Here is a 12709-nt window from a genome sequence, read left to right as displayed (position 1 = left end):
TTCAGGTGCGATTTCTTATCCTAGTTTGGAGTCCAGTCCTTAAACATGGCTTAAGTATTGTGATATAATATTAAACCATAGTTAAGAAAAAATGATGGGCCTGTTCAGACAACATGCTAAGTCATGGTTAGATTGCTAACCCTTTTGCAGCAAATGGTTAGTGTATTTAAACTGTGGTTATGTAGTCAGCATGGTTAGGAATGGTTTACTCGACACGCTAGGTCAAGGTTCACATGACACACTAAGCCATAACGTTTAGCTCAAAATGTTTAACCACTGTGGCTTATGTCATCTGAGCATGATCTATGATTTGCATGTCTGCAAAAGGCCTGAATAATTGAGCCATACTACATAACATATAAATACTATATAGACTTGCCTAAAGATAAGATAATGGTATCCTCCTGGATCGACTCCGTGGGATGGGCATCGGAGGCACTGTTTTACAGTGGTTCTGGTCCTACTTACGAGGTCGTTTTCAGAGAGTAGCATTGGGTGACCAGTCCTTGGCCTCTTGGCAATTGAGCTATGGAGTGCCGCAGGGCACCATATTGTCCCCAATGTTATTTAACATCTATATGAAGCCGTTGGGAGCGGTCATTAGGGGATTTGGAGCTAAACGCCATCAATACGCTGATGACACGCAGCTCTATCTCCCTGTGACAACTGAATCAGGTGAGGCTGTGCGGGTCCTGGACCAGTGCCTAGACTCAGTAATGGGCTGGATGAGGGCCAATAAACTGAGACTGAATCCTGGCAAGATGGAACCCCTGTGGGTGAGTGGTTCCCGAGTCCGGGAGACAGGCTCATTGCCTGTTCTGGACAGGGTTGCACTACCTCTGAAAGAACAGGTTCGTAGTTTGGGGGCACTCTTAGACCCATTTCTGTTGTTGGAGGTTCAAGTAGCTCGGAGTGCCTTTTACCATCTTCGGTTAGTTCGCCAACTACAGCCTCTCCTGGACAGGGATAGCTTGGCCACGGTGGTACAGGCATTGGTAACCTCAAGACTGGATTACTGCAATGCGCTCAATGTGGGGGCTGCCCTTGAAGCTGCTTCGGAAGCTGGAGCTAGTGCAGAAGGCTGCAGCTCGGCTGTTGTCCGGAGCTGCCCCTTTCCAGCATGTAAGTCCTCTGCTGAGGGAACTGCACTGGCTGCCTATTTGCTACCGGGCCAGGTTGAATGTTCTTGTACTTGTGTACAAAGCCCTAAACAACTTGGGACCAGGATACCTGAGAGAGCGCCTTCTCCCTTGCCAACCTGCCCGGTCACTGAGGTCATCCGAGGGCCTGCTCCTGGTGGTTCCACATAGATCCATCCTCCGATTGGAGTCCACCAGGGGAAGAGCCTTCAGTGTGGTGGCGCCCCTCCTGTGGAATTCCCTACCTCTGGAGGTCAGGCAGGTGCCAACCTTGTACTCCTTTCGGCGCCTCCTGAAAACATCTTTATTCCAAGAAGCCTTTCCTTAATATGCAGCCTTGAATCTCTGTTTTCGCTTCTTTTTAAATTTTGTTTTAACTGTTTTATTCTGTTTTTATTTTCATTTTATGTTGTACACCGCTCCGAAATTTTTCAATGGGGAGCGGTATATAAATATTCTAAATAAATAAATAAATAAATAAATAAGTGATTGTGTAAACAATAACAGGAGGGATTCTTTCAGCTGAATAGAGTTTACAGTACCACAGAGAAAATATGTGAGTAACCAAAAGTAAGCGCCCTGGAATTTCTTATTTGTATGAAAAGGAGTGGTTATTTCAGGGAAGCAAATTTGAGAGAGTAACTTCTGAATTTGTAATTAAGTAAGTTATCCTGTTTTGGTGAACAAAATGACTACTGACCTTACTGTTTTGTGTTTGGGATCGTGTAATCCTTTGCTTAGAGGAGTAGGTGGTATGTAGCTCAACATCTGTAGGGAAAGTTAAAGGCCTGTATTAAGATAACATATGCTAGGACTGGGGCAAAAACTGCAACAATCTCCCCCCCCCCCCCGCCCAAGTATTTTTTTCCAGATGAAAGTCTTTCAACACTGAACTATAGAATTTGGGTTTCTCTTTCAGCTTGATGACTGTGCACTGCAACTGTCTCACAATGGTACCTATTTGGATTTAGAATCTACCTTCGCTGAGCAAAAGGATGAGTTGGAAGGCTTCCAGGAAGATTCTGGGTAAGTAATTCATACATTTTGTTCATGATAAGCCTTTAAAATATTTGAAGACTTGTTATGTCTAATCTTCTCTTCATGCTAAATGTGTCCAGATCTTTCAACTATTCTTCATAGGCCTTGGTTTCTACACCCCTCACCATCCTTGTAACCTTGCTCTGGACACACTCCAGTCTGCTAGTGCCATTCTTAAAATGTGGTTCTCAGAACTGGACAGAGTGCTCCAGATGAAGCATGCCAGTGCAGAATATAATGGAATCGTTACTTCTTGTGTTCTGTCGCTGAGCCAAGTCTCCCCCATCCTATATTTGTGCCTTTGACATTTGGGGCTCAGTGCAGGACTTCGAATTCTCTGTTGAATTTCATCTTGTTGGTTTTTGCCCAGCTTCCCAGCCTGTCGGGATCGTTTTGAATCTTGACTGCCTTCTATGGTGTTAGGTGTTCCTTCCAGCTTTGTGTCATCTGCAAATTTGATAAGTATCCCCTCTCTGCTCTCATCCAAGACATTTATAAAAATGTTGAGCGGCACAGGGCCACGGAGAGAGCCTTGTGGCACTCTATTCCAGACCTCCCTCCAAGGTGATACAGAGCCATTTATGAGCACTCACTGTGTATGGGTATTCAAGCAGTTGTACAATACTGCCTAACAGCAGTATTGTACAGTCCACTTTTTACCACTTTGTTAATCAAGATAAAATATTAATTAAACTACCTTTTCCTCTTGGGTTCAAGTTTTTGACTTGAGTCAAAACCCAAGTCAAGCCTCGTGTGGCGCAGAATGGTAAGCGGCAGTTACTGCAGCCGAAACTCTCCCCACGTCCTGAGTTCGATCCCAGCGGAAGCTGGTTCTCAGGCAGCCGGCTCAGGTCGACTCAGCCTTCCATCCTTCCGAGGTCGGTAAAATGAGTACCCAGCTAGCTGGGGGAAAGGTAGCTGCGACTGGGGAAGGCAATGGCGAACCACCCCGCTACAAAAACAGTCTGCCAAGAAAAAGTCAGTTAAAGCAGGCGTCCCTCTAAGAGTCAGCAATGACTCAAGTGCTTGCAGGAGAGATTCCTTTCCTTTCCCTTCAAGTTTTTGTATCATCTTAAGTGCCACTCACAAGGTGAAGGTGCTGTAATATTTTTTAATTGGAGATACTGGGAATTGTAGGACTTGAAACTGCAAAATAGTTCAAAGCTTGAGTTTTGGGGAGCTCAGGAAAGGAGAAGGGAGAGGGAATGAGGCAAAGGAAAGGGGAATGCGTATGCCCCACACTGTGCATGTAATGTAACATGTGACACAGTATGTGTCGGCACGTGTCATAATGCTTACTCCTGTGAGGTCTTAGAATGGTGGACCAATGAAAGGACAGGCACAGAACGTTGGGAAGGGGGCTGAAGAAAGTCAGTTGGTGACAGTTAGAGGAGGAGGAAGAGAAGCTGAAGAGAAAGAGTTGAAAGGACACCTGAAGGGGAACAGAGAGAGAAATCTTGCATCTCATGTTTTTGACCACAAACTTCAAGAAATGGTAAATGATCATTTAAAAAACAATGTTTATTTTCACCTTGCTAGTTTATTTGTAGCACTTGTATTTTAGAAGTGTAAAATTGTTCCCGTCACAAGGGAAACAGGCAAACATACTTCTGTCCAATTGTTCTAGGACTACTAGCCTCTGTGGTGACAAAGGATTTGCACTAGTCCTAACCCTAATTGCCCTGAGCAAAACCAAGATCTCTCACCTTGCCTGCCACTCGTTACTTGGCAATACCAAAAGCCCTGTGTTCTTCTGTGATAATCCCTGTAGTACCAAACACAGCTATCCATCATCAAGTGCCCTTCTTTTCAGAACTAGGTTGTAGTTCCTCCAGTCTTTCTGATCTCTTGGAAAATGCCTTTCAGTTTACACCCCGTTCCCCGCCCCCCACCTTCATAACTGGGTCTGGTCCCCTGCCTCAGTGTTATAATCTTCTTTTGGGAGAGTGATCCTTCTGGCATCTATGTTGCTCTTTCTGCTCCAAAGATGATTGTTACATCCTTTCTGAAAACTTTCTAAGAGTGGTCCTGCAGAAAGACACTGCACAACTCACCCTTGGAAGTCCCAGTTGTGTAACCTGCTTTTGACCTCATGATCTCTTTAATCTAGCCCAATAAGGGGGCTCTGTCCCAGCTGGTATGAAACTGAACTGAAGGAAAAATGCTTGGGGTAATTGACCATGGGGTCGTAAAGTGGGGCAGGATCCAGCTCATCCAATCATTCCTGTAACTATTTTGTTAAAAAAAAAAATTACACTTCTTCCCTGCTTTATACACGAGAGGGGCAAATATGTGGTGAGAACACAATTGTGGTTGCCCCCACAAGATAGTGATAGGGTTTCTTTCCTCCCCACGTGCAACCTCCATTTGCTTAACTCCCACAGTGCAGGCCGTGTCATTGTGTCATCCGAACCTGGTGTGTGGTGCAATGGCGGTGGCTTCATACCCACCCTGTATAACCCATGATGTGCAATAGAGGGTCTAGGGTCAGTACGAAGCCACACACTAGGTTTAGACAACCCACTGACCTGCTCTGCATCACGAGTGATTATGCAAATGGCACTTGCACTTGTGGAGGCATGGGAGAAGCCTTGATGGCTTCTTTCCCAATGTGATTGTCTGAATGGGGCCAGTGTTTGGCCCTTTTTATGCATCCCATGCATTCAATTCTGGCTTTCATACAATTCTGTAAAGCTCTTTTATTTAGAAAAGCTTTTTGGCATTAAGTAGTGCTGATTATTTTCAGGACTGCCTACAGATGTCTGAACAAATTGCACATTCCTAATTATGTTCTACTGCTCTTTGATTGATGTGGGTTTATTATCTGAGTTGGTTGGCATTTGCTGTTTTTATTTTGGTTTTCTTGTTGGTGCCTTGAGGTTATGCAAGGATGTTTTAATGAATAAAATGTTTTAATGAATGTTTTAATGAATAAATAAGTGGGGCAGGCTTTACTTTTGTAAATAAAAGCTCTCCCGAGATTTTCTGTATCGGTTTATTTCTGAAAGCAGGGTTACTTATCAGAAATGGGATACCAATGTTTTGGATTATCAACCGCTTGTAAACTTTTTTTAAAAGCCAAAATACCAATATTACTCATATTTTGCAGTAATAGCATTACTAATAGAAATGAATATCTGAAAAAAGTTCATAACATTGTTTTTATACTGTTGTTTTTTTAAGTTTTTTATGGTTTTTAAATTTTGTATATTTTAATGTTTACTGTTTTTAACTTTTGTAAACTGCCCAGAGAGCTTTGGCTATGGGGCGGTATAGAAATGTAATAAATAAATAAATAAAACTAACCCTGGAGAGGATTTTCAGTACATTTACCTTATTTGCACCAGCTTTAGAAAGCTGCCAAAGAATGCTGGTGTCATGTGCATGCCTGTTCCCTCTGGCATTCACACGTGCTGGCAAGCTGTCACAAAACACTCACATCAGTGAGACTTCTTTTATTGAGGAAGTCACACGGTAGACAAGCTTAATGGTTGCAGAGTCTCCAGAACACACTTAAAGCTGAACGATGGTTAGGAAGCTTTAGGCTCTTTTTTCTGAAACAATCCTTAAGGCAAATGGTTGGAGGGGTGTGTGAATAGGGTACGCCAGTAATCGCTTTGAGCTTCTCCAGGTGCCACAGATGCTGGCACCTCAAAGGGACATGGCCAATCTCCTAAAACGAAGTCCGACGAAAGGTTGCTCTGAGCCACCAGTGCCGGGCAGAGAGATCCGTCACGCACTTGTCAATCTCAGCCTACCACTACTGAGCTGACCCCGTTACCACAACTTCAGGAAAGGTTAAGCCTCAGGCCCAGGCGTTGCATCCTTCTGCTAAGGACTAGGAACTCCCTGCCACCTTGGTCTGGGCACGAACACAGAATCTACATCATATGCAAGTCCAAGTCTATGAAAAGCCTCACTACTTTTCATGACACAGTTCTTAGATATCCAGAGTCCAAATAGCAAAGTGTCCATGTGCAGAGTGCTTTCAAAGTCCCAAGCGGAGATGGAATCCAAAGCAGTGGGGAGGTCAGGCATTGCGTCAAGAAATGAAACCTAGCAAAGCTTTTTCAGCTTTGCACCAGCCTATAAGGCCTGTTCAAAGCCACTTGACAGACAGGTCCTCTGACCTGTAAACATGCCCACGTGCAAAGAGGGCGGGATGTTGCAACCCACTTCGAAGAGCGGCCCCCACCTTTTCCAAAACACTCTGAAGTTCCCAGAGAACTAGCTGCCTCAAGGCCAAGATAAAGGAGTGAACAAGCTACTTCTATGGGAACTTCTTACAGAGATAAGCTTGCAAGAGAACATCTGGCATTGTCAAACTATTTCCTAATAAATCTAACCACTAGGTACAAGGCTGGCCTTGTACTTGTACTTGACAGCTGGTTCCAGACAGGCTACCCTAGTCCAAACTGTGGGTTGGATCTAATGCTGGTTGACCTCTGGTTGGACAGAAACAGCTGGCAGAACAGATTTCCCCATCCCCGCTCCCACCCTGCAGCCGCATGCAGGGGGCTGCTCCCCAGATCAGCTTCAGAGGATTGGGGGACTCTGTGGAGCAGATTTGGGTGCCTGTGGAGGGAGGGGCTCCAGGAGGGTGGAGAGCAAGGGGAATTTAACTCTGGGAGCTTTGAAGGCTTGGATGCCTGGTTTTGTTCAGGCTCGAATGGAAAATCTACAAATCTCCCAGCAGTGAACTTCCTTGGAGCAGATTGGTCAGGACTTGTAATGCTAAGCTTTCCCAAAATACTGTGGTGGTAAGACCTAATCCTACTTTTATTTCTTGGCTGTTTTGTCTACTTCTTTGCTGCTTCTTTAGCAGCTATTTCCCCCCTCTCCCTCCACCATCTGTATCATTACCTTTTGACTGACCCAGCCAGTCAGGAAACACATACTGAGCACAATGATGTCATAACACTATGTAGCATGCATGTGTCAACATGGCATTTCACCTGGCAGGCTCCACACTTCCCAGTTAAAAATTCAGGGTTTTGGCACATATAGAATCCGGTGTTTGTTTATTTGAAGTATTTTTACACTGTTCCTTGGCCAGAAAGGCTCCCAGAGCAGCTTATATGGTGACTGGGTTCAGACAACATGATAACCAATGGTGGTTTAAATCATTGATGGTTGGTTATTTAACCCACTGTGGGTTATCATGTCGTGTGACAGGAGTTTTTTTTAACCAACATTTGGTTATTTGGCTGAAATAACCAACACAAATAACCTACGCTGTGCGGAGTTGACTATTTGAACCACTGTTAGTTATTGTGTCATGTGGAGGACGCTGTTGGTTATTTTTTCAGCCCCAGAGTGGCAACGCAAGAGTGGTCACAGTGGTGGCGGTTGCTCTACTCCAGCTGGCAGGATAGGTTTTCAGCAGCAATGGCTGATGGGATACTAGCAGGAGGACTGAAGAGGGGAGAGTGGACGGGGGATGAGTGACTCACCTCAGCATGGAATAATAGTCAACTCAATTGTGATTTTAATCTACACCACAGTTAATTATTATCATGTTGTATTGGGAGTATCCCCTAGATAAAGTACTGTTGAGTTGTTTTTTACGCCATTGTTGACTATTGTGTTGCCTGAACGCAGCCATATTTATTTATTTTATTACATTTATATACTGCCCCATAGCCAAAGCTCTCTGGGCGGTTTACAAAAGTTAAAAACAATGAACATTAAAAACAGATATACATAAAAACAATATTGATTTAAAACAATATTGATTTAAAACAACTATTCTGGGGTCATAAAATCATAGAATCATAGAATAGTAGAGTTGGAAGGGGCCTATAAGGCTATTGAGTCCAACCCCCTGCTCAATGCAGGAATCCACCCTAAAGCATCCCTGACAGATGGTTGTCCAGCTGCCTCTTGAATGCCTCTAGTGTGGGAGAACCCACAACCTCCCTAGGTAACTGGTTCCATTGTCAGGGTCAATTAAAAATTCAGCGTAAGTTGTTAATTGCCTGAGAAAAGAAATTTTTTAACCTGGTGTCGAAAATATAACAATGTTGGTGCCAGGTGAGCCTCGTCGGGGAGATCGTTCCATAATTGGGGGGCCACCACTGAGAAGGTCCTCTCCCATAGTCAATTTAAAAAGACAGTCTGTGCCTGAAAGTTTATGATCTAAAAAAACATGACACACAAGGGAAAAAGGAAACTAAAGAGCAGTGTGTTGATAAAATTTGGGAGACTATGATTATGTAACTTATTAGGCAAGGAATCTTAACTTGAAGAAAGATATGATGGCACCATGGTTTCCATTTATTTCCACTGTTGAAGCTCTTCAAGCATTTGATCAAGTTTGAACCAATACAGTTGCTTATATTTTTTCTGGCAAGTACACCAGCACATAGAGACAGACACACACATACAAAATAACATACACTTACACACATTCCTTTTAAATGCTGTGTAAATTGTTTCTTTACTCTTTCATTAGGTATTGTACTGTAGATGTCCCACAAGCATATTGGTTATAGACTGAGAATTATAGTTAGTGAATTCCTTTGTTTCTTTAGTGATTTTGATTTATTATTGTGCATGTTCTTCTCTTTGTTTGCCTTTATTTTGTTTGTTTTTTAAAAACAAATCATAGGGGAAAAGGGAATGGAGATGGAAGAGGAGGGGATTTATTAATTCTTCCAGCAGGGTTGGTGAACGGCCCTGCACTCCCTCCCATCTTCCTCTGATCTGGCTGCCCCCCGATCATTTTAGTTGCTCTTTTCTACACTTTTATAGCTTTACAATAAGTTTTTTTAGGTGTGGTGACCAGAACTATACGCCATCACACCATAGTTTTGTATAAAGCCAGTTTGATACCGGCAGTTTTATTCTTAGTTCCTTTTCTGATTATAGGTAACATGTAAGTTAATCTTCTTTACAGCGACTGCAAGCTGAGTTGACATTTTCTTCGAGCTGTCCACCACAATCCCAAGATCTCTTTCTTGGTCAGTCACTGCTAGCTCAGATCCCATCAGGTTATACTTGAAATTGGGATTTTTTGCCCCAATACCTTACACTTGCTTACACTGAACTGCATTTACTATTTGGATGCTCCTCTCCCAGTTTGGAGAGATCCTTTTGGAGCTCCTCACAATCCCTTTTTGTTTTAACCACCTTAAATAATTTGATGTCATCAACAGACTTGACCAGTATACATTAAAATAGAATACATACATTAAACATTAAAGTAAAGCATTATAAAACCATTAAAATGAAATACTTGCAGCACACTCACTCAGGGAAGGCCTGTGTAAATTGACACGTAAAGCATGCCACAGTTGATGCCTCCTGAATACTAGCAGGGAGGGCATTCCATAATATGGGTGTTGTGACAGAGAAGACATACTTCTGGGTTGTTGCAAGATGGCAAACTGCAGGTTACAGTACAACAATTAATCATAACAGTTAAACTAGTGTCAACTTGTGCTGACACACAAGTTTCCAACATTGCACCCATGGTCTCCGCTGCATACCCCAAGCCACACTGAGGTGCCTGTCAAGTTCTTTTTCCCCTATCCAAGTGAATGGAGTGATTTTCCTATTTACTTGCTTAGGAGGAAATAAGTCCACCCTGCTGAAAAATTGCTGGAATGGAAAGAGTTCCTTCCATCATGGATCCTTGGGCTAACAGAGTCAAAAGCCCACCACTTTCAAGGACCCTTGAGGCAACAGGGTTCTTTGTGTGTGAGTGGGGAAGGGGGGCTCCTCCCCTACTTCAGCCAATTTTCAACAAGGTATTGTTTCTCCCCCATGAAAATGATTGGAGAAATTGCATACACCTACTTACAAGCTCAAAGAATGGGGAGCGTTCATAAAAAAATTTGTTGGCCATCAAGCAATTTCAAAAATACAGATGTTCCTAAGGCCCAAAATGTTTTGGACCCCTGCAAGTGTGTAAAACCATTACAGATTTTTAGTATAACTAAACCAACAGCATCCTTTTTTCCATTTAGAATATTGATAATTGGTTTTTGAGTAGTTTGGTTGTAATGGAGCTGAAAAGTAAACTACTACTGAGAAAGTGTTGTTTTAAACAGACCTACATTTTCAGTTTAAACAAGGCCAGAACGTGATGTACCGGAGATGAAAATAGCAGACCCGGGTTTTGTATTCTCCCTCCTTTGTCTAGTAATTTAAATTGTATGATGTGGTACTTTTGTGTTCTTGAGTTTTCCCAGCCTGTCAACTGATAGCTAAATGAAACAAAGCAGAGTCAGAGAATGATATCAGTTCATGTATGTTACAGGGAAGAGAGGATGAGGTTGGTTGTGGGGAGTGGTGGGCGCTGTCTAGCAAAACCTCTGTGGATTTTAGTTCTGCAGTAATGGCTAACTGATGGAAATGAATTGGTTAACATAATTAATATAATCAGTGATAACCATAATACATTTGATTAATGTAATTAATACGTTACTTAATAGCATAAATATTTGATAGGTCAGAACAGGATAGTTATTAGTGTCCTCAGTAATTCGTGCAGTCATGAATTAAGCATAATTTTCAGGAGAATGATGGACAAGTCTTTAGCTTGCAATTCCTATGCATGTTTATACAGAAAAAAAATCCTAGAACTCCCTGCATCCCCCAACCAGCACTGCTGGTGAGGAATGTTGGGAGCTATAGGACTTTTTGGTGCCTTTTTGGTGCCCTTTGTAGGTGAAAAAGTAAATGCTGGAGCCATTTAACAGGCCATTTCTTTAATATGAAATTGTGTCACTATATAAATATTTTGCAGGTTTGCTCAATTGCTGCATGCTTGTTAGACAGATTTTAGTTCAATGCTCTGGGAATGATAGCAAGAAATACTTGGGTATTCCAAAGCAGATGTACTTTTGTTGATTAAAGCAGAATTTGAAATAAATTTTGGCACTGAGCTTTGCAGCTATGTCATAATTCTTCAAGATGAGTACCAGAGAGGTGTCCTTTTAGATAAAAATATCCTTAGGCTAAAAATGGAACACCAGAGAATAGGCGGAAACCATCAGTATGCAAGTACTTCCTCATTCTACTATCATGATCTTCAGTTGTGCATTGACACAGCAAAACTGTAGTATGAGAATAATTTGCATGTGGTAATTCTTCCTGGTATAACATAACATTGTTGGGAAACATGCCAAATTGTTCATATAAATCAAAGACAACATCAACAGAAGTTATTGTAATTATACTTAAAGGAAAGGGAGAAGTATCTAGTTCAAAGACAACATCAACAGTAGTTATTGTAATTATACTTAAACAAAAGGGAGAAGTATCTAGTTTGTTTTTACACTGAAAGGGATTACCATAGTGTTGGAGGATTATTCCTGGCTTGCTTATATGGTCATTTATGCTGATATCAACCATTTTTGTTTTCCGGGAGAAGAAATCCCAGGCTGCTAGAACAGTGGCACATTGCATTCACAGGGCTTGTGGGAACCATAAGTAGCACCAGAGTGCAATTCAGACCTTATTTACATTAGGGATGTTTAGAAACCTGACCCCTTAAATAAATAAAATACTGCATTTTCCACTTTCTTCTCCATAACTTCTGATAACCATAAAATATAGCAAAAACATGCTTTCTGAGTTCTGATCCTTTAGTCCGAGGTCACTGAGAAATGAAAGGTCTTCAGTAGTCAGTGTGATTTTCCCAGGAAGTACTCCCCTTATACCAGGAATAAGGAAACTCCAGCTGGTCTCCATCCAGCTTCCCAGCTTCCCAGCTGTCCTTGTCGCAGATCAATGAGAAGGATTTCCCCTCCTCCATGCCATGCTCCATTGAGGCTGAAAAGCCTCTGTTAGTACTAATAGTGGCTTTTTAAATACTAGTTTCAGTTTGTGTGTGGCATGGGAGGGTGATACTGTGCCCCTCCCCTGGACAAATTGCCCCTCACCTGTTTCAGTGAGGCTTAAAACATGTCTGCGTTGGTGCCAGTTAGAGATATAAAATTTCTGGAAATTTTGAAGCCATGGAAAAAAAACCCGTTTTTTCTCTGTTTTTTTCTGGGGGGAAAACGGAATTTTTCAGAAAAATTGAAACAATGCAATATTGGCATTTTTTACAGATTGAAAGTCACTTTGTTACTTTAGGAACATAAAATGTAATTATGTCCAAGTTGGTTTGGCATAAAATTATTACATTTGGTATATTAAAACTAGTGTATTCAAACAATTATTACAAATTTAATTTACTTTGTTTTACTTTTTTTTTTAGTAACGAATGGAGCTACAAGCTCCTGAACTGTTAGGAACTGTAAGGAACCTCTTTGGTTCTGCCAGTTTATGAGGAGCAGGCAAAAAATCAATTTTAAAAAACAACAACTGAAGAAACCACCGACATTAGTAACAAAGAAAATTATTTATGTCTCCGCTAGTCCTCCGGTGTCAAGACATAAAGCTCCCATTCCCATAAAAAGAACTGAAAAAATGGGGGGGGGGAACCAAGATTCAGTGAATATGCATGACATTTAATCAGACTCATTTTCTGACCTATAGCTATCAGTATTAGTTTCAGTCTCTGCTTCAGTGGCAGTGCC

General features: G+C 42.0%; 1 protein-coding gene across 12 annotated transcripts in view; it reads left to right on the top strand.

Moving 5' to 3' along the window:
• FHOD3 (formin homology 2 domain containing 3) overlaps nt 1–12709 on the top strand; it is a 401018-nt gene that overhangs the window by 42288 nt on the left and 346021 nt on the right. For all 12 annotated transcript variants that reach the window (XM_063131345.1, XM_063131400.1, XM_063131398.1 and 9 more), the window contains exon 2: nt 2059–2165. In XM_063131345.1, coding sequence (XP_062987415.1) covers nt 2059–2165 — 107 coding nt within the window. The remainder of the gene's footprint in view (nt 1–2058; nt 2166–12709) is intronic.

This window comes from Elgaria multicarinata, chromosome 1 (assembly GCF_023053635.1).
Source record: "Elgaria multicarinata webbii isolate HBS135686 ecotype San Diego chromosome 1, rElgMul1.1.pri, whole genome shotgun sequence".
In the NCBI taxonomy this organism is placed as follows: domain Eukaryota; kingdom Metazoa; phylum Chordata; class Lepidosauria; order Squamata; family Anguidae; genus Elgaria; species Elgaria multicarinata.
Note: the sequence above shows the minus strand (reverse complement) of the source record. Positions and strands in the feature narration are given on the sequence as shown.